General features: G+C 67.0%; 2 protein-coding genes and 1 long non-coding RNA gene across 3 annotated transcripts; all 3 read right to left on the bottom strand.

Annotated features, from left to right (window-relative positions):
• Positions 1–4,492: 4,492 nt before the first annotated feature.
• On the bottom strand, positions 4,493–14,770 carry NECTIN4 (nectin cell adhesion molecule 4; the record flags this gene model as incomplete). Its single annotated transcript, XM_048288417.1, has 8 exons — positions 4,493–4,867; positions 5,639–5,743; positions 7,117–7,195; positions 8,138–8,285; positions 10,410–10,573; positions 11,822–11,936; positions 13,124–13,414; positions 14,422–14,770. Coding segments are annotated over 8 exons (1,530 nt in total), but the record flags the coding sequence as incomplete, so codon positions are not given.
• Positions 14,771–15,658: 888 nt separating this feature from the next.
• On the bottom strand, positions 15,659–16,451 carry LOC125318157. The gene is made up of 3 exons (XR_007200277.1): positions 16,407–16,451; positions 16,099–16,236; positions 15,659–16,054 (listed from the first exon to the last, which is right to left on the bottom strand). It is a non-coding gene; the product is annotated as an uncharacterized LOC125318157 (long non-coding RNA).
• Positions 16,452–21,441: 4,990 nt separating this feature from the next.
• LOC125318143 (lens fiber membrane intrinsic protein-like) lies at positions 21,442–27,479 on the bottom strand. The gene is made up of 4 exons (XM_048288616.1): positions 27,055–27,479; positions 25,621–25,790; positions 24,148–24,282; positions 21,442–21,707 (listed from the first exon to the last, which is right to left on the bottom strand). Exons 2-4 carry the CDS (start codon positions 25,787–25,789, stop codon positions 21,640–21,642), a joined length of 372 nt encoding a protein of 123 aa, XP_048144573.1. The 5' UTR covers position 25,790; positions 27,055–27,479; the 3' UTR covers positions 21,442–21,639.
• Between the last annotated feature and the right edge of the window lie 54 nt (positions 27,480–27,533).

Below are 27,533 nucleotides of genomic sequence, written 5' to 3'. Positions count from 1 at the left end.
GGGGACACACATGTGTGCAAGGGACACGCCCTGGGGACGTGGGGACACACCCTGGGGACATGGGGTCACATGGGTGTGCAAGGGACACACGCCCTGGGGACATGTGAGTGTGCAAGGGACATGCCCTGGGGATACGGGGACACACGGGTGTGCAAGGGACACTCCCTGGGGATGTGAGTGTGCAAGGGACAGTCCCTGGGGACATGTGAATGTGCAAGGGACACTGCTGGAGGAGACAAGGGTGTGCAAGGGACACTCCCTGGAGACACGGGGACACACGGGTGTGCAAGGGACACGCCCTGGGGACACGGGGACACTCCCTGGGGACATGGGGTCACATCGGTGTGCAAGGGACACACCCTGGGGACATGGGGTCACACGGGTGTGCAAGGGACACACCCTGGGGACATGTGAGTGTGCAGGGGACACGCTCTGGGGACACACGGGTGTGCAAGGGACACACCCTGGGGACATGAGAGTGTGCAAGGGACACGCCCTGGGGACACGGGGACACACCCTGGGGACATGGGGTCACATGGGTGTGCAAGGGACACACCCTGGGGACATGTGAGTGTGCAGGGGACATGTCCTGGGGACACATGTGTGTGCGAGGAACACACATGTGTGCAAGGGACACTCCCTGGGGACACAGGGACACATGGGTGTGCAAGGGACACGCCCTGGGGACACACAGGTGTGCAAGGGACGCGCCCTGGGGACATGTGAGTGTGCAAGGGACACACCCTGGAGATATGTTAGTGTGCAAGGGACATGCCCTGGGGACACGCCCTCGCACACTCACTCATGAGTCACCCGTGTGTCATCCCCATGTCACCCGTGGCTCAGTGTCACCCCTGTGTCACCCATGTGTCACCCGTGTCACACGTTGTTACGTGTGTCACCTGTGTGTCACCCCCGTGGCTCAGTGTCACCCTCATGTCACCCATGTGTCTCAGTGTCACCCCTGTGTCACCCATGTGTCACACGTTGTTACGTGTGTCACCCCCATGTCACCCCTGTGCCACCGTGTCACCCCTGTGTCACCCATGTGTCTCAGTGTCACCCATGTGTCACCTGTGTCACACGTTGTTACGTGTGTCACCTGTGTGTCACCCATGTGTCTCAGTGGCACCCTCATGTCACCCGCATGGCTCAGTGTCACCCCTGTGTCGCCCATGTGTCACCCATGTCACACGTTGTTACATGTGTTACCTGTCACCCCCGTGCCACTGTGTCACCCCTGTCACCCATGTGGCTCAGTGTCACCCATGTGTCACCCGTGTGTCACCCCTGTGCCACCGTGTCACCCCTGTGTCACCCATGTGTCTCAGTGTCACCCATGTGTCACCTGTGTGTCACCCCCGTGGCTCAGTGTCACCCCTGTGTCACCCATGTGTCACCCGTGTCACACGTTGTTACGTGTGTTACCTGTGTGTCACCCCCGTGCCACCGTGTCACTCATGTCACCCATGTGTCTCAGTGTCACCCATGTGTCACCCGTGTCACACGTTGTTACGTGTGTTACCTGTGTGTCACCCCCGTGCCACCGTGTCATTCATGTCACCCATGTGTCTCAGTGTCACCCATGTGTCACCCGTGTCACACGTTGTTATGTGTGTCACCTGTGTGTCACCCCCGTGCCACCGTGTCACCCGCATGTCACCGTGACACCCTCACGTTACCTGTGTCACCTGCATGCCACCGTGTCGCCCCTGTGCCACCCACGTGTCACCCACGTGTCACCGTGTCACCCCCACATCACCCGCATATCACGGTGTCACCCCCACGTCACCCGTGTCACCCACGTAACCTCCGATGTCACCTGCGTGTTAGCCCTGTCACCCACGTGTCCCCCGTGTCACCCACGTGTCCCCCGTGTCACCCGCGTATCACGGTGTCACCTCCACATCACCCGTGTCACCCACATGTCTCGGTGTCCCCCCCGTGTCACCCGCGTGTCACCCGCGTGTCTTGGTGTCCCTCCCGTGTCCCCCCGTGTCCCCCATGTCACCCACATGTCTCAGTGTCCCCCGTGTCACCTGTGTCACCCACGTGTCACCCACATGTCCCCCGGGTCCCCCGTGTCACCCGTGTCACCCACGTGTCCCGGTGTCCCCCCCGTGTCCCCCCCCGTGTCCCTCGTGTCACCCACGCGTCGCGGTGTCCCCCCCAGTGTCCCTCCGTGTCCCCTGTGTCACCCACATGTCCCCCGGGTCCCCCCGTGTCACCTGTGTCACCCACGTGTCACCCACATGTCCCCCGGGTCCCCCGTGTCACCCACGTGTCTCGGTGTCCCTCCCGTGTCCCCCCCGTGTCACCCGCGTGTCTTGGTGTCCCTCCCGTGTCCCCCCCGTGTCCCCCGTGTCCCTCGTGTCACCCACGTGTCCCGGTGTCTCCCCAGTGTCTCCCATGTCCCTCGTGTCACCCACGTGTCTCGGTGTTCCCTCCGTGTCCCCCCCGTGTCACCCACGTGTCACCCACATGTCCCCCGGGTCCCCCGTGTCACCCGTGTCACCCACGTGTCACCCACATGTCCCCCGGGTCCCCCGTGTCCCCCGTGTCACCCACGTGTCTCAGTGTCCCCCCCGTGTCCCCTGTGTCACCCGTGTCACCCACGTGTCCCCCGTGTCCCCCCAGTGTCCCCCATGTCCCCCGTGTCACCCACGTGTCTCGGTGTCCCTCCCGTGTCCCCCCCGTGTCACCCACGTGTCACCCACATGTCCCCCGTGTCCCCCGTGTCACCCACGTGTCTCGGTGGCCCCCCCGTGTCCCCCCCGTGTCCCCCGTGTCACCCACATGTCTCAGTGTCCCCCCAGTGTCCCCCCCCGTGTCCCCCGTGCCACCCACGTGTCTCGGTGTCCCCCCCCGTGTCCCCCCCGTGTCCCCCGTGTCACCCACGTGTCTCAGTGTCACCCACGTGTCTCGGTGTCCCCTCCGTGTCCCCCCCGTGTCCCCAGGCTGTCACACTCGGGCCCAGCCCCGCGGGTCGTTTATTTACAGGGTCTATACACGGCTGTACAGCCCCTCCCCCAGCCCGGGGGGGAGGGGACACGGCTGTCACCAGTGCCACCACAGCCCGGGGGGGAGGGGACACGGCTGTCACCAGTGCCACCACAGTCCCAGGGGGGTTTGGGGGCACGCGGGGGCTCCTGCCCCGCTCAGTCCTGGGGAGTTTGGGGAGTCCTGGGAGGTCGCCGGTGTCACCACGAGTGTCCCCAGCCTGGGGTCGGGTGACACCTGGGGACAGGAGCTTGTCCTGGGGTTTGTCCCCAAGTCGGTGCCAGCAAGGAGGTGGCACTTGGGGACCAGAGTCCATCCTTGACCCCACACCAGCAGGGAGGGGACACTTGGGGACCGGAGCATGTCCTAGGGGGTCAGTGGTGTCCCCACGCCTGTGACAGCAGGGAGGTGGCACCTGGGGACAGGAGTTTGTCCTGGGGGCTTGTCCCCAAGCCTGTGCCAGCAGGGGGGTGACACTCAAGGACCAGAGAATGTCCTGGGGCTTGGTGGTGTCCCCAAGCCTGTGCTAGCAGGGAGGTGGCACTTGGGGACCAGAGCATGTCCAGGGGTGCCATGCGTGTCCCCAAGCCTGTGTCAGCAGCCAGGTGACACTTGGGGACTGCAGAATGTCCTGGAGCTTGGTGGTGTCCCCAACCTCATGTGCCAGCAGGGAGGTGACACTTGGGGACCAGAGTCCATCCTTGACCCCCCACCAGCAGTGAGGTGGCACTTGGGGACTGCAGAATGTCCTGGGGCACTGTCCTTGTCCCCAACCCCACACCAGCAGGGCGGTGACACTTGGGGCACTGTCCTTGTCCCCAACCCCACACCAGCAGGGCAGTGACACTTGGGGCACTGTCCTTGTCCCCAACCCCACACCAGCAGGGCGGTGACACTTGGGGCACTGTCCTTGTCCCCAGCCCCACACCAGCAGGGCGGTGACACTTGGGGCACTGTCCTTGTCCCCAACCCCACACCAGCAGGGTGGTGACACTTGGGGCACTGTCCTTGTCCCCAACCCCACACCAGCAGGGTGGTGACACTTGGGGCACTGTCCTTGTCCCCAACCTCACACCAGCAGGGTGGTGACACTTGGGGCACTGTCCTTGTCCCCAACCCCACACCAGCAGGGTGGTGACACTTGGGGCACTGTCCTTGTCCCCAACCCCACACCAGCAGGGTGGTGACACTTGGGGCACTGTCCTTGTCCCCAACCCCACACCAGCAGGGTGGTGACACTTGGGGCACTGTCCTTGTCCCCAACCCCACACCAGCAGGGTGGTGACACTTGGGGCACTGTCCTTGTCCCCAGCCCCACACCAGCAGGGTGGTGACACTTGGGGCACTGTCCTTGTCCCCAACCCCACACCAGCAGGGCGGTGACACTTGGGGCACTGTCCTTGTCCCCAGCCCCACACCAGCAGCGAGGTGACACTTGGGGACTGAAGTCCATCCTTGACCCCACACCAGCAGCGAGGTGACACCCGGGGACCGGAGCAGCGGGGGCAGAGCCGGGCGGGAGCGGGGTGGGGCTGGCTGTCCCCTGGCTGTCCCCTGACTGTCCCCAGGTGTCCCCCCGGTGCCCGGCTCACACCAGGTGGCCACGGCCGTTGATGTAGATGCCGTTGGAGCTGGGCTTGGCCTGCAGCATCCCGTTCTCCTGCACGAAGTGGGTCATGGCCTGCTTGATGGGGTCCCCCCCGCCGCCCCCCTCCTCCTCCTCCTCCTTGGGCTCCTTCCCGGCCGGGTCCGGCGGCGGCGGCAGCGTCGAGGGGACAACGGGGACGACAACGGGAACGTCCGTCTGCGTCTCGATCTCCCGCACCGTGGACAGCGTGGAGTAACTGCGGCCCTCGGGCTCCTCGCTCTGGGGACAAGGGACACGTCAGGAGTGCCAGCGGGCAGGGGGACGCGGGGATGGATGGGGACACGGGCACCATGGGGACACGGGGGCTGAGAGGGATGTGGGCACTGCTGGGGACATGGGCACCGTGGGGACACGGCGTTGATGGGGACACGGGCACTGATGGGGACACGGGTGCCATCGGGGATGTGGGCACCACAGGGACACAGGGACTGATGGGGACATGGGCATCACCAAGGACATTGGGCAGTAATGGGGACCTGGGCATGGACAGGGACGTGGCATTGATGGGGACACAGGGGCTGATGGGGACACAGGTGCCACCAGGGACGTGGCATTGATGGGGACACAGGGGCTGATGGGGACACAGGGGCTGATGGGGACACAGGTGCCACCAGGGACGTGGCATTGATGGGGACACAGGGGCTGATGGGGACACAGGTGCCACCAGCATCACGGGCACTGCTGGGGACACAGGGACCAACAGGGACACTGGTGCCACCAGCGTCACGGGCACTGCTGGGGACACAGGGACCAACAGGGACACAGGTGCCACCAGCATCACGGGCACTGCTGGGGACACAGGGACCAACAGGGACACTGGTGCCACCAGCGTCACGGGCACTGCTGGGGACACAGGGACCAACAGGGACACTGGTGCCACCAGCATCACGGGCACCAATGGGGACACAGGGGCTGATGGGGACATGGACACCAGTGGAGACACAGACCCAGGTGGGGACACGGCCGGCACCAGTGTGCCCCGTGTCTCACCATGGCAGAGCAGATGCTGGTGCCACGCAGGCTGTCCCCTCGCAGGCTGTCCCCTCGCAGGCTGCCCTGGCGACTCTCCGTCCGCAGCTGCAGCGTCTCCTCCAGCTGGGACAGGCTGGTCAGTGCCCAGGACACCCCACAGACACCCCCGGACAATGCCCGGACACCCCATGGACACCTCATGGGCACCCCATGGACACCCCATGGACACCTCACGGACACCCCATGGACACCTCATGGACACCCCATGGACACACCACGGACACCCCATGGACACCTCATGGACAATGCCCGGACACCCCATGGACACCTCATGGACACCCCATGGACACACCACGGACACCCCATGGACACCCCATGGACACCTCATGGACACCTCATGGACACCCCATGGACACCTCACGGACACCCCATGGACACCCCATGGACAATGCCTGGACACCCCATGGACACCTCATGGACACCCCATGGACACCCCATGGACACCCCATGGACACCCCACAGTCCAGCCCTGTGGACACTCCATGGACACCCCTGGACACTCCATGGACTCTCCAAGGACACCCCATGGTCCAGCCCTGTGGACACTCCAAGGACACCCCATGGACACCCCATGGACACTCCACAGACACCCCATGGACACCCCATGGACACTCCAAGGACACTCCATGGTCCAGCCCTGTGGACACCTCATGGACACTCCATGGACACCCCACAGTCCAGCAGCCTGATCCCATGGACACCTCATGGACATTCCATGGATACCCCTGGACACCCCATGGACACCCCACGGTCCAGCCCTATGGACACCCCATGGACACTCCATGGACACCCCATGAACACTCCATGGACACTCCACGGACACCCCATGGACACTCCATGGACACTCCACAGACACCCCATGGACACTCCACAGTCCAGCCCTATGGACACCCCATGGACACTCCACGGACACCCCATGAACACTCCATGGACACTCCACGGACACCCCATGGACACTCCATGGACACTCCTGGACACCCCATGGACACTCCACAGACACCCCATGGACACTCCACAGTCCAGCCCTATGGACACTCCATGGACACTCCATGGACAATCCAAGGACACCCCACGGACACCCCATGGACATTCCATGGACACCCCATGGACACTCCATGGACACCCCATGGTCCAGCCCTGTGGACACTCCATGGACACCCATGGACACCCCATGGACACCCCACAGTCCAGCGGCCTGATCCCATGGACACCCCATGGACATTCCATGGACACCCCACAGTCCAGCGGCCTGATCCCATGGACACCCCATGGACATTCCATGGATACCCACGGACACCCCACAGTCTGAGCCCACGGACACCCCACGGACACCCCACAGCCCAACCCAAGCCCCCCTTCTGTGGGTTCCCCCACCACCCAGGGCCCCCCAAGCCCCGTCCCACGTCCCCTCCGTGTCCCCAAACCCCTGTCCCCACCTGTGCCCGGGGGTCGCTGCTGTGGCTGGAGTGGAGCCTCCGGATGGAATTTTCCCGGGTCAGCGTCAGCTCCTCCTCGCTGGGGACACGGGGGACACTCAGCACCGGCCCCGCCGTGGCCCCGCCATGTCCCCCGTGTCCTGCTGGGTCCTACTGTGTCCCCCCATGTCCCTCGTGTGCCCCCACATCCCCCGTATCCATCCCGTGTCCCTCTCACGTCCCCAACGTCCCATGTGCTGTCCACATCTCGCTGTGTCCCCCCCAATGTCCCCAATGTCCCTCATATCTCCTCCATGTCCCCAGTGTCCCCCGTGTCCCCATGTCCCCAATGTCCCTCATATTCCTCCATGTCCCCAATGTCCCCAATGTCCCCATATACCCATGTCCTCCATGTCCCCATGTCCCCAATGTCCCTCATATCTCCTCCATGTCCCCAATGTCCCTCATGTCCCCATATACCCATGTCCTCCATGTCCCCATGTCCCCAATGTCCCTCATGTCCCCATACCCCCATGTCCCCAATGTCCCTCATATCTCCTCCATGTCCCCAATGTCCCTCATGTCCCCATACCCCCAATGTCCCCTATTTCCCCAATGTCCCCCATGTCCCCAATGTCCCTCATATCTCCTCCATGTCCCCAATGTCCCTCATGTCCCCATACCCCCAATGTCCCCCATTTCCCCAATGTCCCCCATGTCCCCAATGTCCCTCATATCTCCTCCATGTCCTCATGTCCCCATGTCCTCAATGTCCCCAATGTCCCCCATGTCCCTCATATCTCCTCCATGTCCCCATGTCCCCAATGTCCCTCGTGTCCCCATGTCCCCAATGTCCCTCATATCTCCTCCATGTCCCCCATGTCCCTCGTGTCCCCATGTCCTCCATGTCCCCCATGTCCCTCATGTCCCCAATGTCCCTCATATCTCCTCCATGTCCCCATGTCCACCATGCCCCTCCATGTACCTGTGCTCCCCCATGTCCCCTCCGTGTCCCCCAGTGTCCCCGTGTCCCCTCCCTTACTACTTCTCGGAGATGCGCTGGGTCTTGCGTTTGTGGTACAGGGTCATGACCACGACGACGATGACGAGGACACAGAGCAGGACGGCGGCGATGACCCCGACCACGACCACCGAGGCCGACACCAGGTCCACGCGGCGCACGGGGTCCTCTGTGGACACCCCACAGGGGTCAGGGGGACACCCCGAAGAGAGGGGACACCCAAAGGGGTCAGGGGGACACCCCGAAGAGAGGGGACACCCAAAGGGGTCGGGGGGACACCCAAAGGGGTCAGGGGGACACCCTGAAGAGGGGAGAGACCTCAAAGAGGGTTAGAGGGACATCACAAAGACAGGAGATACCTCAGGGGGTCAGGGGGACACCCCAAAGAAGGGGGACACTCCAAAAGGGGGTCAAGGGACACCCCAAAGAGGGGAGAGATCTCAAAGGGGGTCAGGGGACATCCCAGAGAGGAAGGACAACCCTAAGAGGGTCAGGGGACACGCCAAGGGGGTCAGGGGGACGTCCATGGATGGATGGATGGATGGATGGATGGACAGATGGACAAGTCCATGGATGGACGGATGGACAGGTACATCCATGGATGGATGGATGGACAGATGGACGAGTCCATGGATGGACAGATGGACAGCTACATCCATAGATGGACAGATGGACAGATGGACAGATGGACAAGTCCATGGATGGATGGATGGTCAGGTACATCCACGGATGGATGGATGGACGGATGGACGAGTCCATGGATGGACAGATGGACAGGTACATCCATGGATGGATGGATGGATGGACAGATGGATGAGTCCACGAATGGACAGATGGACAGGTACATCCACGGATGGATGGATGGATGGATGGATGGATGAGTCCACGGATGGACAGATGGACAAGTCCATGGATGGACAGATGGTCAGGTACATCCACGGATGGGTGGATGTGTGGATGGACGAGTCCATGGATGGACAGATGGACAGGTCCATCCATGGGCAGATGAATCTAAGGACAGATGGACTGACAAGTACCTCTGGGGTGGGTGGATGGACAGATGGACAGAGGGACAATCCACAGATGGACAAGCCTATGGACAGTGGGTGAGTGGGTGACCAGTGGGTGGGGAGGGACAGCGAGAGGTGCCGGAGGGACGGACGGACAGACGGGCGGAATGATGGACGGACGAGCAGGAATCCAGAGGGATGAACAGGCGGGTGAGTGGACAGAAGGGCGGGTGAGTAGGCAGTGAGTAAAGCAGGCGGGGATGAGCACACGGTGAGTGGACGGGCGTGGAAAAGGGACGGACGAGGGTGGGACGGGCACGGGATGGGCATGGGATGGGCACGGGATGGGAGGAGTGGGGGCGGGAGGGACGGACGGGTGGGTGAATGGACGGACAGACGGACGGACGGATGGACAGGTGGATGAATGGACGGATGGACGGACGGACGGATGGACAGGTGGATGAATGGATGGATGGGTGGACGGATGGATGGGTGGGTGGATGAATGGACGGATGGGTGGACAGACAGATGGGTGGGTGGGTGGATGGACGGATGGACGGACGGACGGATGGACAGGTGGATGAATGGGTGGGTAGATGGATGGACGGATGGATGGACAGACGGATGGGTGGACAGACAGATGGGTGGGTGGACAAGTAGAGGAATGGGTGGGCGGATGGACAGATGGATGGACAGACAGATGGGTGGGTGGACAGGTGGATGAATGGACGGATGGGTGGGTGGATGAATGGATGGATGGACGGACAGACAGATGGGTGGGTGGAGAAGTAGATGAATGGGTGGGCGGATGGACGGATGGATGGACAGATGGATGGGTGGACAGGTGGATGAATGGGTGGGCGGATGGACGGATGGATGGACAGACGGGTGGACGGATGGGTGGGTGGATGAGTGGATGAATGGATGGGTGGGTGGACAGATGAGTGGACGGACAGATGGGTGGGTGGACAAGCGGATGAATGGACGGACAGATGAGTGGACAGATGGGTGGACAGGGATGGGTTGAGGAACAGACAGCTGAGTGGACAGGTGGGTGGGTGGGTGGACAAGTGGACGAATGGATGGACAGAGGGACGGACAGACAGACGGATAATTGGATGAATGGACACACAGATAGATGGACATAGAAACAGACGGATGAGTGGACAGATGGACGGCTGAATGAACGGACGGACACACGGACACACGGACGGAGAAACCAAACCCAGCTCTCCCCACTGCCACGCTCCCGACCGCCCTGCTCCCGCTGGCCCTGTCCCCACCTGTGGCACGTCCCCGGATGCTGACGTTGGCCCGGGCCTCCTTGGCGGCCACGCGGTTGGACACTCGGCACACGTAGTCGCCAGCATCGGCCACGGCCAAGGGCCGCTGGAACAGCAGCGTGTCCCCCTTGGCCCTGACACCCGCGGGCAGCGGCGCGTCCACCCTGCGGGGACACCCCGGTGTCAGCCCCCGGTGACAGCCCCCAGGCCTGCCCGGGCGGGCGTGGGCGGGTGGCGGTGGCGGCATCAAAGCCGGCGGTGCCGGTTCCCACGGGTGACGCCCAGCCGGGCACCGCGGGACCTGTCCGGGCATGCGGCACTGCCAGGCACAGCCACGGCGGCACCGGCACGGGCGTGGGCAGGGACATGGCGGGGACGGGCGTGGGAGAGGGATTTGGGGGGTGGGAGATGTGGCAGGGATGGGGGGACATGGCAGGGACGTGGCACAGGGAGGGATGTGGCACAGGCAGCCAGGACACCACAGGGACGTGGGACGTGGCAGGGACATGGCAGGGACATGGAGGGACATGGAGGGACATGGCAGGGACGTGGCACAGGGAGGGATGTGGCACAGGCAGCCAGGACACCACAGGGACGTGGGACGTGGCAGGGACATGGCAGGGACATGGAGGGACATGGAGGGACATGACAGGGACGTGGCACAGGCAGGGACATGGAGGGACATGGCACAGGGAGGGACATGGCACAGGCAGAGACGTGGCACAGGCAGGGACATGGTACAGGCAGGGACATGGCAGGGACACGGACATGGTCAGGGGACATGGCAGAGACATGGCACAGGCAGGGATGTGGCACAGGCAGCCAGGACACCACAGGGACATGGGACATGGCAGGGACATGGCAGGGACATGGCAGGGACATGGAAGGACATGGCAGGGACATGGCACAGGCAGGGACGTGGTACAGGCAGGGACGTGGCAGGGACATGGCAGGGACATGGCAGGGACATGGCACAGGCAGGGACATGGCACAGGCAGCCAGGACACCGCAGGGACGTGGGACATGGCAGGGACATGGAGGGACATGGAGGGACATGTCAGGGACATGGCACAGGGAGGGACATGGCACAGGCAGGGACATGGAGGGACATGGCAGGGACATGGCAGGGACGTGGCACAGGCAGCCAGGACACCACAGGGACGTGGGACATGGCAGGGACATGGCAGGGACATGGCACAGGCGGGGACATGGCACAGGCGGGGACATGGCACGGACATGGTCAGGGGACATGGTGGGGACATGGGACAGAGCTGGGGCTGAGGTGGGGACACAGCCGTGCACTGGGGACACAGAGGGACACGGGCGAGGGGATGCAGGGCAGGTGGCCGTGGGGAGGTGCCAGCAGGTGCCAGCGGGTGCCAGCAGGTGCCAGCAGGTGCCGGTGGCCTCACCGTGTCCAGTTGTAGGTCGGGGGGGGGTTGCCATCCCCCAGGCAGGTCAGCGCCGCCCCCTCCATGCCCTCCTGCCACTCGGCCGTGTGGCCGAGTACGGACGCATCCGACAGGTCTGGGGACACCGAGGGGACAGTCAGGGGACAAGGTGCCATGGCCCCGCTGTGCCCCCCCTGCCCACGGTGTCCCTCACTGTGTCCTTCATCCTGCCCCCCGCTTCCAATGCGCCACCCTCCGTGTCCCCAGGGTCCTCACAGTGCCACCGGTGTCCCCCACGTTCTCAGTGCCACCTCTGTCCCCCGTGTCCCCAGTGCCTCTAGTGACCCCCGTGATTGCCATGTCCCCAAATGTCCCCCGAGTCCCTCAGGGCCCCTCCGTGTCCCCAACGTCCCCGGTGACTCCTGGCATCTCCATGTCCCCAGTGCCCCCGTCACCCTCCGTGCCCCCTGTACCCACGACGTCCCCAACACCCTCGATGTCCCCCACATCCCTCAATGTCCCTCGATGCCCCCCCAAAGGCCATCCATGACCCCAATGTCCCCCACACCCCTAAAACCGCCCACGTCCCCCAGTACCCAGCACACCCCCCATGTCCCCAGTGCCCCCCATGTCCCCAGTGCCCCCCCATGTCCCCCACACCCCTAAAGCCCCCCACGTCCCCCAATACCCATCACACCCCCCCAGTGCCCCCCATGTCCCCAGTGCCCTCCACACGCCCCATGTCCCCAGTGCCCCCCATGTCCCCAATGCCCCCCACACCCCTAAAACCCCCCACGTCCCCAGTGCCCCCCATGTCCCCAGTACCCATCACACCCCCCACGTCCCCAGTGCCCCCCATGTCCCCAATGCCCTCCACACCCCTAAAACCGCCCACATCCCCCAATACCCATCACACCCCCCCAGTGCCCCCCATGTCCCCAGTGCCCTCCACACCCTCAATGTCCCCATTGCCCCCCATGTCCCCAATGTCCCCCACACCCCTAAAACCGCCCACGTCCCCCAGTACCCAGCACACCCCCCATGTCCCCAATGTCCTCCATGTCCCCAATGTCCCCCACACCCCTAAAACCGCCCATGTCCCCAGTACCCATCACACCCCCCATGTCCCCAGTGCCCCCCATGTCCCCAGTGCCCTCCACACCCTCGATGTCCCCAATGCCCCCCGTGTCCCCAGTGCCCTCCACACCCCCCATGTCCCCAGTGCCCCCCATGTCCCCAATGTCCCCCACACCCCCATCGCCCCCCACATCCCCATCTCCCTCCCCACATCCCCCCGCCCCTCGGCGGTGCCCGGTGGCTCACAGGCGACGCTGAGCAGGTGCGTGATCCTCTTCTCGTGGCGCAGGCCGGGGTGTGCCACCACGCAGGTGAGGCTCTTGCCGTTCATGCTGCGCCCGGGCACCAGGAAGAACTCGCTGGTGACCGAGGCCGAGCGGGCGTGGGCCGAGCGCCGCGTGGCATTGGTGCCACGCACCTCGGTCTCCCAGCGCACCGATGGCACCGGGCTGCCCTCGGCCGTGCACGAAGCCGCCAGCGTCCGGCCTTGGCCCTCCTCCAGCGGCGGGCCAGGGTTCAGGATGGGCAGCGGTGGCACTGTGAGGGTGGACGAGGCGGTCAGGTGGCGGGGGATGGTGCCAGGGGGGGTTTTGTGGGGGTGCTCAGTGGCCGGTGTGTCACCGGTGTGTGTGGCTTGTGCTGCATGGCCCTCAATGGCCCGCGTGGCACCAGTGCCCCCGGTGTCCCCTGTGCCCTCCACGTACCCCATGTCCCCAGGGCTCCCCCATGTCCCCTGTGCCCGTCATGTCCCCAATGTCCATCACACCCCCATGTCCCCAGTGTCCCCTCCACGTGGCCAGTGCCCCCCATGTCCTCTGCGTCCCCCGTGTCCCTCATATCCCCCATGCCCCCTATGTCTCCCGTATCCCACATGCCACCTGTGCCCCCCATGTCGCCCGTGTCCCCTGTGCCCCCATGTCCCCCATGTGCCTCATATCCTCCATGTCCCCTGTGCCCCCCATGCACCCTGTGCCCCTCATATCCCCCATGCCCTCTATGTCCCCCATGCCCCCCATGCCCCCCATGTCCCCTATGTCCCCTATGTCCCCCATGCCACCTGTGCCCCCCATGTCCCCCATGTTCCCCATGTCCCCCATGCCACCTGTGATCCCCAAGCCCCCCATGTCCCCTGTGTCCCTCATGTCCCCTGTGTCCCCCATACCCCCCATGTCCCCCATGCCACCTGTGCCCCCCATGTCCCCTCTGTCCCCCATGCCACCTGTGCCCCCCATGTCCCCCATGTCCCCCATGCCACCTGTGCCCCCCATGTCCCCTCTGTCCCCCATGCCACCTGTGCCCCCCATGTCCCCCACGTTCCCCATGTCCCCCATGCCACCTGTGATCCCCAAGCCCCCCATGTCCCCTGTGTCCCCCATGTCCCCTGTGTCCCCCATGCCCCCCATGTCCCCCATGTCCCCCAAACCCCCCTTGTCCCCCATGTCCCCCGTGTCCCCCATGCCCCCATACCCCCCACGCCCCCCAAGTCCCCCGTGCCCCCCATGCCCCCTTTGCCCCCCGTGTCCCCCATGCCCCCCCGGGCTCACCCAGCACCCTGAGCGTGAGCCGCCCCTCGAAGTTGCCCATGGGGAAGGTGATGAGGTGACACTCGTAGTCGCCCTCGTCGCCCTGCACGGCGTTGCGCAGGAGGATGGCACCGTCCTCGAGGTCGCCGTGGCCGTGGCGCAGGACGCGCCCCACGAAGGGCTCCTGCACGTGCTCGCCGTGCTGCGGGTTCAGCACGGCCACCTCGGTGGCCACCGAGCCCGGCCCGCGCTTCAGCCACGTCACCTGCACCACCTGCTCCTGCTCCTGCGCCCGGTACCGGCACGGCAGCACCACGTCCTGGCCCAGCACGGCCGTCACGCTGCGTGGCACCTCCACGCGGCCGCCACCTGCGGGGACACGGGGACAGGGATGGGACACCTCTGTGTGTCCCCTGTGCCACCAGGTGTGGGCACAGGGATGGGACACCTCTGTGTGTCCCCTGTGCCACCAGGTGTGGGCACAGGGATGGGACACTTCTGTGTGTCCCCGGTGCCACCAGGTGTGGGCACAGGGATGTGACACTTCTGTGTGTCCCTTGTGCCACCAGGTGTGGGCACAGGCACCTCCACGCGGCCGCCACCTGCGGGGACACGGGCACAGGGATGGGACACCTCTGTGTGTCCCCTGTGCCACCAGGTGTGGGCACAGGGATGGGACACCTCTGTGTGTCCCCGGTGCCACCAGGTGTGGGCACAGGGATGGGACACCTCTGTGTGTCCCCTGTGCCACCAGGTGTGGGCACAGGCACCTCCACGCGGCCGCCACCTGCGGGGACACGGGCACAGGGATGTGGCACTTCCGTGTGTCCCCTGTGCCACCAGGTGTGGGCACAGGCACCTCCATGCGGCTGCCACCTGCGGGGACACGGGCACAGGGATGTGGCACTTCAGGTGCCACCAGGTGTGGGAGTGAGCGGGCACAGGGACCCCCACGATGCCCCCACCCACAAGGACACAGCAGGACACGATGGGCACGCGGAGGTGGCATCTCCACCCGGCCCGCCGCTGTCACCTGTGGGGACACAGTGGGCACGGGCATGGGGGGGTGTCCCTTGTGTCACCATCTGCGGGCACCAGGGGTGGGACAGGGACGTCCACGTGGTCCCTGTGCCATCACCTGTGGGTGCCAGGTGTGATACCAGGTGTGCCAGGGGCTGTGGGATACCCACGTGTCCCCCGTGCCACCGCCTGCGTGTGGGACTGAGCGTGCAAAGGGCCCTGGCACCTGCACGAGTGTGCAGGAGCACACCTGGGCACACCTGGGCACACCTGGGCTTGCACTCGGGTCTGTGCAGGAGCACACCTGGGCACACCTGGGCACACCTGGGCACACCTGGGCTTGCACTCGGGTCTGTGCAGGAGCACACCTGGGCACACCTGGGCACACCTGGGCACACCTGGGCTTGCACTCGGGTCTGTGCAGGAGCACACCTGGGCACACCTGGGCACACCTGGGCACACCTGGGCTTGCACTCGGGTCTGTGCAGGAGCACACCTGGGCACACCTGGGCACACCTGGGCACACCTGTGCTTGCACTCAGGTCTGTGCAGGAGCACACCTGGGCACACCTGGGCACACCTGGGCGCACCTGTGCTTGCACTCGGGTCTGTGCAGGAGCACACCTGGGCACACCTGGGCGCACCTGGGCTTGCGCTCAGGTCTGTGCAGGAGCACACCTGGGCACACCTGGGCGCACCTGTGCTTGTACTCGGGTCTGTGCAGGAGCACACCTGGGCACACCTGGGCACACCTGGGCACACCTGTGCTTGCACTCGGGTCTGTGCAGGAGCACACCTGGGCACACCTGGGCACACCTGGGCTTGCACTCTGGTCTGTGCAGGAGCACACCTGGGCACACCTGGGCACACCTGGGCACACCTGGGCTTGCACTCTGGTCTGTGCAGGAGCCCTCATGCACACCTGGGCACACCTGGGCTTGCACTCTGGTCTGTGCAGGAGCACACCTGGGCACACCTGGGCACACCTGGGCACACCTGGGCTTACACACGGGTCTGTGCAGGAGCACACCTGGGCACACCTGGGCACACCTGGGCACACCTGCGAGACTGGGGGTTTGGGGTGCGGGTTTGGGCTCCCAGATTTGGGGTGCAAGATTTGGGGCGCGGGTTTGTGGCGCGGGTTTGGGGTGCGGGTTTCAGGGGCTGATCGGGGTGCTTGAGGTGCATTTTTGGGGTGCAGGATTTGGGGTGCGGGATTTGGGGTGCGGGATTTGGGGTGTGGGTTTGAGGGCCTGATCGAGGTGCTTGAGGTGCATTTTTGGGGGTGCAGGATTTGGGGTGCGGGATTTGGGGTGTGGGTTTGCGGTGCGGGATTTGGGGTGCAGGATTTGGGGTGCGGGATTTGGGGTGTGGGTTTGGGGTGCGGGATTTGGGGTGCGGGATTTGGGGTGTGGGTTTGGGGGCCTGATCGAGGTGCTTGAGGTGCATTTTTGGGGTGCCAGATTTGGAGTGTGGGTGCTGGGGGCTGGCTGAGGGCTCGGGGGCAGCTGTGGGGTGCGAGTTTGGGGTGCAGGATTTGATGTTTGGGGTGCAGGTGTAGGGGCTTGGGGGCTGCCTGGGGGTTTGAGGTGCAAGATTTGGGGTGCAGACTTGGGGTGCGCTTTTGGGGGCTGCCTGGGGGTTTGAGGGGGAGGTTTGGGGTGCAGGATTTGGGGTCCGGTTAGAGGGTTTGGGGTGCAGGATTTGGGGGTGCGGTTTTGGGGACCGGCTGGGGGGTGGTTGGGTGGTTTGGGATGCAGAATTTGGGGTGCAGGATTTGGGGTGCGATGTTTGGGGTCCCGGATTTGGGGGGGCGGATCGAGGAGAGTTTTGAGGTGCATTTTTGGGGGGTGCAGGATTTGGGGTGCGGTTTTGGCTGAGGATTTGGGATGCAGAATTTGGGGTCCAGGATTCGGGGAGCGGGTTTGGGGGGGCTGATCGAGGGGGGGAAGTTGAGGTGCAGGATTTGGGGCTGCAGGATTTGGGGTGCGGTTTTGGGGACCGGTTGGGGGATGATTGGGTGCTTTGGGATGCAGAATTTGGGGTGCAGGATTTGGGGTCCCGGATTTGGGGAGCGGCTTTGGGGGGGCTGATCGAGGGGGGGGGGGCTTTGAGGTGCATTTTTGTGGCTGCAGGATTTGGGGTGCGGTTTTGGCTGAGGATTTGGGGCGCAGAATTTGGGGTCCCTGATTTGGGTGGGCTGACCGAGGGGGGGGCTTTGGGGTGCATTTTTGGGGGTGCATTTTTGGGAGGGGGCGTGTCCCGGGGGGCGTCTCCCGCGGGAGGGAGGAGGGGGGGGGGGGGGGGGCGTGTCCCGTCCCGCCGCCGCCGCCGCCGCCGCCGCCAGAAGCGGCCGGGCCGGCCCGTCCAGCCCAACCGGCCGGGACGGATCCGCGCTGCCGCCCCCGCCGAGCCCCTCGAGGGCTCCCCAAAAAACCTCCCCGACCCCCCCCCCCCCCGCAAGAACCCCCCGACTCATTAACCCCTTCATTAACCGCGCCGCTGCCTCCCCGCGCCCGCACGTGCCTCAGTTTCCCCCAGCGCCTCCGCGCTCCCCCAAGCGAACGGGGAGAGGTCGGGGGGGGGTGGGGAGGGGTCTCGGGAGGGGTCTGGGGGCGTCCCACGGGGGTCGCGGCGGGCGCGTGTGTGGGGAGGACGGGCGGGGGCGGGGGGGAAGTTTCTGGGGTTCCGTGGGGAGGTTCCCCCCCTCGGGGCGTCCCCACCCAGCGGGGCCCGAGCGCGTGGGAACCGGAGCGGGGAACCGGCTGAACCGGCCCCGCGGCCCCCACGCCCCGGCCGCGCGCGGGGGGGGGGGGGGGGCCCAAAACAGGCCGGGAACGGGTGGGGGGGGGGTGGTCCCGAGAGCGTGGGGGGGGGGTGGGGATATCCCCCCCCCCTCCCCCAAATTCCCGCGGGGGTCCCGAGGGGCGCGGCGGGGGCGGTTGTTTCCCACGGGGACGCGCGCGCACGTGCGAGGCCACTCGCTGTCCCCCTGGTCCCGTGAGGGGGGGGGGGGGACACACACGCGTGATGGGAAAAGCCGCCCCCCCTCACCCCCCCCAAACGGGACCCCTTTGCACACTCGCGGGTCCCCCTTGCACACGCGTGTGCCCCCCGCACCCCCGCAGGGCTCCAAGGCGCGACGGGGGCGAGCGTGGGGACCCCCCCGCGCCCCGGGCGACCCCCGGGACCCCCGTGGGGTGCGAGCCGCGTGGGGGGGGGGTCAGCACCCCGCGGGGGGGAGGTGGGGGAGGTGGTCCCCAGCCCGTTCCCACGGGTCCCGTGGGGAAACTGAGGCACGGCGGGCTGGGAGGGGGCGGGGCAGAGCAGGGGATTTCCCCCCCCCCCCCCTTGTGCAGCACCCGTGGGTGCAGCCCCCCCCCCCCCAAAATCCTGCGTGGGAGACCTCGCGGGGGGAGACCCCCAAAGTGGGGGGGGGCGTGGGGGACAACGGGGAGGGGGCGGGACCCCCCCCGGCCATGGCGGGGGTCGCCGTTCCCACGGTTTGTCCCCCCCCCACCCCCCCTCGTGTCCCCAGAGGGGTCCGCGCCCCCTCCCCCCCCCCCCCCCGGCATTCCCTGAGGGGGGGGAGGGGAGCCCACGCAGAGCCGCAGGTGCGCACCCACGGGCACGCGCGCAGGTGTGCGCGCACACGCGCGTGAAGCGCCCGCGGCGCGGCGGCCCCACCAAACCCCCCCAGCTCCCCCCACGGCGCGGGGGACCCGCGGGCACGAGCCCACGGACGCTCGGACACGCGCCCACGGACGCTCGGACACTCGGACACGCGCCCACGGACCCGCGCGCGGCCGCAGGTGCACACGCGAGCGCTCCCACGTACACACGCGCACACGCGAGCGCGCACCCCGCGCGTCCCCCCCACCGTCCCCACCGCCGCTCCCGGTGCCGGTTTCAGTGTCCCGGACCCAGTTTCACCGTCCCGGTCCCGGTTTCACCATCCCGGTCCCGGTTTCACCATCCCGGTCCCGGTTTCACCATCCCGGTCCCGGTTTCATCCCCCTCCTTTCCTTCCCCCGCTCCGTGGCAGCCGCTGCCCCCCCGGTCCCGGTTCGCCCCTTCGGGCGCTGCCGGTGCCCCCCGGGACCTCCCCCCCGCGTGGGAAGCGGTGGCCCCGGTCCCCTCCGCGCGCCCCTCGGTGCCGGTTCCGTGCAGCCGGTGCCGCCGCCCCCCCATGCCCATCCCCGTCCCGGTGCCGCCGTGTCCCCACCCGGGCCTTACCGGTAACGGCGAGGAGGAAGGTGAGGAGGAGGACGGGCGCCCCGGGCCGCATCCCGCGGGGGTCCATGCGGAGCGCTCCGGGCTCACGGCGCGGCTCGGCCCCCGGCCAGCACCATCCGGGCGGGACCGAGCCCCACCGACACCCACCGGGACCCACCGGGGGGGAGGGCACCGATACCCACCGGGACAAGCCCGGTTCCCACTGGGCAGAGCCTCGGCGGGTCCCTCCGGGCGGGACCGGGAGCCACCGGCACCCACCGGGAGCCACCGGGATGCACCGGGAGCCACCGGAGGGGCTCCGGGCTGAGCCTGGCCGGGCCGCGCCGGGCGGGACCGGGCGGGACCGGGGCCGATCGGGCCGAGCCGGGCCGGTGGCGGCGGAGGGGCCGGTGCTGCTCCGCTGCGGGACGGGACGGGACCGGGCAGGGGGCGGGGCCGGGCGGGCGGGGGGCGGGGCCGGGCGGGCGGGGGGCGGGGCCGGGCGGGGCGGACCGGTCCGGCAGGTCCGGCCGGGGGCGGGGCCGAGGGCGCGGCCTTAAAGGGGCGATGGCCGCGGGGGGAGCGGTGGGGCCACACCCGGGCCGGGCCCCGCGGGGAGAGAGCGGGCGCCCTCCCAGTGCTCCCAGTGCTTCCCAGTGATTCACCCGTGGCACTCCCAGTGGCTCCCAGTGGCTCCCAGTGATCCCTCCATGGACCTCCCAGTGCTCCCAGTGCTTCCCAGTGCTTCCCAGTGATTCACTCGTGGCACTCCCAGTGGCTCCCAGTGGCTCCCAGTGATCCCCCATGGACCTCCCAGTGCTCCCAGTGGCTCCCAGTGCTTCCCGGTGATCCCCCATGGCACTCGCAGTGCTCCCAGTGCTTCCCAGTGATTCACCCATGGCACTCCCAGTGGCTCCCAGTGGCTCCCAGTGCTTCCCGGTGATCCCCCATGGCACTCCCAGCGCTCCCAGTGATCCCCCCATGGACCTCCCAGTGCTCCCAGTTCTTCCAGTGATTCACCCATGGCACTCCCAGTGGCTCCCAGTGGCTCCCAGTGATCCCCCATGGCACTCCCACTGGCTCCCAGTGATCCCCCATGGCACTCCCAGTGCTCCCAGTGGCTCCCAGTGATCCCTCCATGGCACTCCCAGTGGCTCCCAGTGCTTCCCAGTGATCCCCCCATGGCACTCCCAGTGCTCCCAGTGCTTCCCAGTGATTCACCCATGGCACTCCCAGTGCTCCCACTGGCTCCCAGTGCTCCCCCCATGGCACTCCCAGCGGTCCCAGTGCTCCCTCCATGGACCTCCCAGTGCTCCCACTGCTTCCCAGTGATCCCCCATGGCACTCCCAGTGACTCCCATGGATCTCCCAGTGCTCCCAGTGGCTCCCATGGACCTCCCAGTGATCCCTCCATGGCACTCCCAGTGGCTCCCAGTGGCTCCCAGTGATCCCCCCATGGCACTCCCAGTGCTCCCAGTGCTCCCCCCATGGACCTCCCAGCGGTCCCAGTGATCCCCCATGGACCTCCCAGTGCTCCCAGTGCTTCCCAGTGATTCACCCATGGCACTCCTAGTGGCTCCCATGGACCTGCCAGTGCTCCCAGCGGCTCCCAGTGGCTCCCAGTGCTCCCCCCATGGACCTCCCAGTGCTCCCAGTGCTTCCCAGTGCCCCCTCCATGTCCCTCCCATTTACCCCCCCCCCCCATATCCCAGTTCCTTCCCGGGGAACGGGGCGGGGGGGAGCGTCACCGACACCCCCAGGAAATTTTGGGACCCCCAAGAAATTTTAGGACCCCCAAATCCCCCCGGATCCCACAGGGAAACCCCGGGGGGGGGGGGGGTGTCATTTATTGGCACAGCAAAATTTGGGAAAAGGGGGAAAAAAACGGGAATTGGGGAGGGGGGAGGGGATCAGCAGAGGCCGGACACAGCTCAGCACAGCAGTGACCACACCCGCGGCACCCCAAATTGGGGTGGGGACCCCCCCCAGGGCACCCAGGACCCCTCAGGACCCCCCAATTTCGGAGCTCTCCCGGGACGGATCCTTGGAAGCGGCACAGAGGTGGAAAAGCCCTGGGGGGGGGGGGGGGATTGAGGGGGGTTGGGGACCCCCAAAATGCCCCCAAAAATTTGGGGTGGGGGTCCCCCACCCCATTGCAGAGGCCGGGCAGAGATCAGTGCAGCAGTGACCCCCCCCAATGCCCGGGACCCCCCGAATCCGCTTGTCCCCCCCATTCCCGTGACTCCCCCCAAATCCCCGGGACCCCCCCCAAAATCCCCGTGACTCCCCCCAAATCCCCGGGATCCCCCAAATCTCCGGGACCCCCCCAAATCCCCATGACCCCCCCAAATCCCCGTGACTCCCCCCCCAAATCCCCGGGATCCCCCAAATCCCCGGGACCCCCCCAAATCCCCATGACCCCCCCCAAACCCCCGGGCCCCCCCCAAATCCCCGGGACTCCCCCCCCAAATCCCCTTCACCCCCCAAATCCCCATGACCCCTCCAAATCCCCTTCACCCCCAAACCCCCGTGACCCCCCCAAATCCCCGTGACTCCCCCGTTCCCCATGAGCCCCCCAAATCCCCGTGACCCCCCCAAATCTCCTTCACCCCTCCAAATCGCCTTCATCTCCCCAAATCCTCGTGACCCCCCCATATTCCCCTTCACCTCCCAAATCCCCGTCACCCCCCCAAATCTCCTTAACCCCCCCAAAATCCCCATGACCCCCCATATTCCCCTCCACCCCCCAATTCCCCGTGACCCCCCCAAATCCCCGGGACCCCCCAAATCCCCTTCACCCCCCAAATCCCCGGGACCCCCCCGTTCTCCATGACCCCCCCAATTCCCATGGCCCCCCCCAAATCCCGGGCACAGCTCAGCGCAGCAGTGACCCCCCCAAATCCCCTTCACCCCCCACCCCCATGACCCCCCCAAATCTCCGTGACCCCCCCCAAATCTCTTTCACCCCCCAAATCCCCGTGACCCCCCCAAATCCCCGGGACCCCCCCAATCCCCTTCACCCCCCAAATCTCCATGACCCTCCCGACCCCCGTGACCCCCCCAAATCCCCGGGACCCCCCCAAATCCCCGTGACCCCCCCAAATCCCCCAATTCCCAGTGCAGAGCCCGGGCACAGCTCAGCGCAGCAGTGACCCCCCCAAATCCCCTTCAGCCCCCAAATCTCCTTCACCCCCCAATCCCCGTGACCCTCCCGACCCCCGTGACCCCCCCAAATCCCCTTCACCCCCCAAATCCCCGTGACCCCCCCCAAATCCCCCCATTCCCGGTGCAGAGCCCGGGCACAGCTCAGCGCAGCAGTGACCCCCCCCAAATCCCCTTCAGCCCCCAAATCCCCGTGACCTCCCAAGTCCCCGGGACCCCCCCACCCCCATGATCCCCCCAAATCCCCTTCAGCCCCCAAATCTCCTTCACCCCCAATCCCGTGACCCTCCCAAATCCCCGTGACCCCCCACCCCATGATCCCCCCAAATCCCTGTGACCCCCCCAAACCCTCGTGACCCCCCAAATCCCCTTCACCCCCCAAATCCCCGGGACCCCCCCAAATCCCCCCATTCCCAGTGGCAGAGCCCGGGCACAGCTCAGCGCAGCAGTGACCCCCCCCAAATCCCCTCAGCCCCCAAATCCCGTGACCTCCCAAGTCCCCGGACCCCCCACCCCCATGATCCCCCCAAATCCCTGTGACCCTCCCAAACCCTCGTGACCCCCCCCAAATCCCCTTCACCCCCCAAATCCCCGGACCCCCCCCAAATCCCCCCATTCCCAGTGCAGAGCCCGGGCACAGCTCAGGGCAGCAGTGACCCCCCCCAAATCCCCTTCAGCCCCCAATTCCCGTGACCCCCCCAAATCCCGTGACCCCCAAATCCCCTGGACCCCCCCCAAATCCCTTTCACCCCCAAATCCCAGGACCCTCCCCCCCCATCCCCATGACCCCCTCCAAATCCCCTTCACCCCCCAAATCCCGGTACCCCCCCAAATCCCCACCCCCCCAATCCCCGGAACCCCCCAAATCCCCTTCACCCCCCAATCCCCATGACCCCCCCCCCCCAAATCCCCGGGACTCCCCAAACCCCCGTGACCCCCCCAAATCGCCGTGACCCCCCCCAAATCCCCGTGACCCCTCCAAAACCCCCCAATTCCCAGTGCAGAGCCCGGGCACAGCTCAGCGCAGCAGTGACCCCCCCCAAATCCCCTTCAGCCCCCAATTCCCGTGACCCCCCCGACCCCCGTGACCTCCCAAATCCCCGAGACCCCCCACCCCCATGATCCCCCAAATCCCTGTGACCCCCCCAAACCCTCGTGACCCCCCCAAATCCCCTTCACCCCCCAAATCCCCGTGACCCCCCAAATTCCCGGGACACCCCCCCAAATCCCCTTCACCCCCCAAATCCCCGTGACCCCCCCAAATCCCTTCACCCCCCAAATCCCGTGCCCCCGCAATCCCCTGGACCCCCCCAATCCCCCGTGCCCCCCCCGTGCCCCCCGTGCCGCTACCTGCGGAGCCCAGCAGCACCACGGCCACCCAGCCCAGGATGTAGGACCAGGAGAAGCTCCAGGAGCCGCGCAGCGGCCCCAGCAGGGTCAGGGTCCCCCCCGAGTACACCCCGAGCCCCAGCAGCGCCAGCAGCCCTGGGGGACACGGGGGGGGTCAGGGAGGGTCAGGGGACATGGGCTGGGGGGCAGGGGACACGGCGGGGGGGGCAGAGGGCATGGAGGGATCGGGGGACACGGGATGGGGGGTCAGGGACACGGGGGGGGGCAGGGGGCGGGGGGGGGCAGGGGACATGGAGGGGGTCAGGTGATGGGGGGCAGAGGACACGGGGGGCAGAGGGACACGGGATGGGGGGCAGGGGACACAAGGGGGTCAGGGACACGGGGGGGCAGGGGACGGGGGCAGAGGGACACGGGGAGGCAGGGGACACGGGGGGGCAGGGGACACGGGAGGGGGGCAGAGGGACATGGGGGAGGCAGGGGACACGGGGGGGCAGGGGATACGGGGGGTCAGGGGACAAGGGCTGGGGGGCAGAGGGACACGGGGGGGTCAGGGAACACGGGATGGGGGGGCAGAGGGACACCGGGGGGGTCAGGGGACGGGGGGGTCAGAGGGACACGGGATGGGGGGGCAGAGGGACACCGGGGGGGTCAGGGGAGTCAGGGGGGTCGGGGACATGTGCTGGGGGGCAGAGGGACACGGCGGGGAGGGTCAGGGGACACGGGGGGGCCAGAGGACATGGGAGGGATCAGAGGCACGGGGGGTCAGGGGGCACGGGCTGGGGGGTCAGGGGACACGGGGGAGGCAGGGGACGGGGGACAGAGGGACACGGGGGGGGGCAGGGGACACGGGCTGGGGGGCAGAGGGACTCGGCAGAGACCGGGCACAGCTCAGCGCAGCAGTGATGGGCACGGCTGAGACCGGGCACAGCTCAGCGCACTGATGCCCCCCCCTCCCCCAATTCCCACCCTGCCGAGCCCTGTCCCCGCTCAGCCCAGCGATGCCCACCCCGTGTCCCCTCTGTCCCCACGTACCCGCCAGCAGCAGGGTGGCCCCGGCCACTCGTGCCCTCGCCCGCCGGCCCCCGCTGGCCCCCACGGACAGGCCCAGGGCGAGTCCGGCGGCGGCGGCGACCACCGAGAGCAGCATCAGCACCCGCGTGGCCTCCAGGAGCGCTGGGGGAGGCGGGGGACGGGACACGGCTTGGGACACCGCGGGGACACGCGGGGGTGACCCCCCCCCCCCCCCCGGGGGTGACATCTGCGGGGGGTGCTGGGGACACCCGTGGGGACATTTGAGGGTAAGCGGTTCCCCGGCGGTGGCACCTTTGGGGACCCTCTGGAGTGGAGGGGGACACCGGGGACACCCCGAGGGGACACCACAGGGGGACCCAGGGGTGGGGACATTGGGGACAGCTCCCGACCCCCCCCCCCCAATTCCCGCCCTGCTGAGCCCCCCCCAGCCCCGGGGCGTACCTGGGGTGGTGGCGTGGGGGTGGCACTGTCCCCCGAGGCAGCCGTGCCACAGCCCCAGGCTGGCCGTGCCCCCCGGCGCTCGGCGCTGCACCCAGAAATGGGTGGCGGTGGCGGCCACCAGCAGGGCCAGGCCACTGGCCCCGCACAGCAGCCCCCCGGCCGCCGGCATCCTGCGGGGACACGGGGACAGCGTGGGGGACAGCAGTGGGGACAGCGTGGGGACAGCAGTGGGGACAGTGTCAGGGATGTGGGGACAGCGGTGGGGACATGGGGACAGAGTGGGGATGTCTCTGGGGGACACCAGGACAGCGTGGGGACAGGGGGACAGCAGTGGGGACAGCGTGGGGACAGCGTGGGGACAGCGTGGAGATATCTCTGGGGGACATCAGGACAGCGTGGGGGGACAGCGTGGGGACAGCGTGGAGATATCTCTGGGGGACATCAGGACAGCGTGGGGACACGAGGACAGCGTGGGCACAGCGTGGGGACAGTGGCACGGACGTGGGGACAGTGGCAGGGACATGGGGACAGCCCTGGGGACATCTCTGGGGGACACAGGGACAGCGTGGGGACATGGGGACAGCGTTGGGGATGTCTCTCGGGGACAGGGGGACAGTGTGGAGACAGCAGCAGGGACGTGGGGACAGTGGCAGGGACATGGGGACAGCGTGGGGACAGCAGCAGGACACGGGGACAGCGTGGGGCCATCTCTGGGGTACACGGGGACAGGCCTGAGGACATCTGTAGGGGACATGGGGGACACCCACGGGGACATTTCTGGAGGACACCCGTGGGGACACATCTGGGGGGACGGGGGGGGGGACACGGGGGTGGCATCTGGAGGGGACACGGGGGATAATCATAGGGACACTTGTGGGGACAGGGGGGACACGGGGGTGGCATCTGGAGGGGACACGGGGGATAATCATAGGGACACTTGTGGGGACAGGGGACAGGACACCCGTGGGGACACATCTGGGGGACGGGGGGGGGACACGGGGGTGACATCTCCAGGGGATTTTTGGGGACACTTTCAGGGACATCTCTGGGGCGCACGGGGGTCCCCAGGCTGGCATCTCGTGGGAACACAGGGGACAGCCACGGGGACATCCCTGGGGGAAATGGGGACACCCAGGGGGGTGGCATCTCTGGGGGACACAGAGGACATCCCTGGGGACTCGGGGGTAGCCGTGGGTGACATCTCCGGGGGGTGTTGGGGACACCCGTGGGGACATTTCTGGGGTAAGGAGCTACCCGGGGGTGGCCCTGGGGACCCTCTGGAGTGGAGGGGGACACCAGGGACGTCCCTAGGGGACACCAGAGGGGGGACCCAGGGGTGGGGACACTGGGGACACTGGGGACACTGGGGACATTGGGGACATCGGGGACATCGGGGACATTGGGGACATTGGGGACAGCCCCCCCGGCACTCACCCGCCTTCAGCAGCCGCTGCGCCGCTGCCCCATGGCCACCTGTCCCCGTGTCGTGCTGTCCCCGTGTCCCCGCTCCGTCCCCCGGGAGGGGACAGGGCCCCTGGCACGTGGCACTGCCATTGTTGGGGACACAATGGGGGAAGGCTCTGGGCGCTGCGGCCACCCGGCTGCTGAGGTGGCACGAGTTTGTCCCCAGCCGGGTGACACTGAGGGGGAGGGGGGGGACACGGCCGGGGTCACCCCCGGCGACACAGGCGGGTCCCGCCAGCGCCTTGGGGACAGCAGGTGACATCCCCGAGGCAAGGCCAGCCCAGGGTGGGCTCGGGACCCTGCGGGCAGCCGGGTGGAGAGGGGACATTGGGGACAGCGGGGACGGGACAGGGGGGACACGGGGATATGGGGACAGCGGGGTCAGGGACATTGGGGACATGGGGGAAAGGGACACTGGAGATATGGGGGACATTGGGGACAGCGGGGAC

The sequence above is a fragment of the Corvus hawaiiensis genome, chromosome 29, assembly GCF_020740725.1.
Source record: "Corvus hawaiiensis isolate bCorHaw1 chromosome 29, bCorHaw1.pri.cur, whole genome shotgun sequence".
NCBI classification, from domain to species: domain Eukaryota; kingdom Metazoa; phylum Chordata; class Aves; order Passeriformes; family Corvidae; genus Corvus; species Corvus hawaiiensis.
This window is presented reverse-complemented; position numbering and strand designations above follow the sequence as displayed.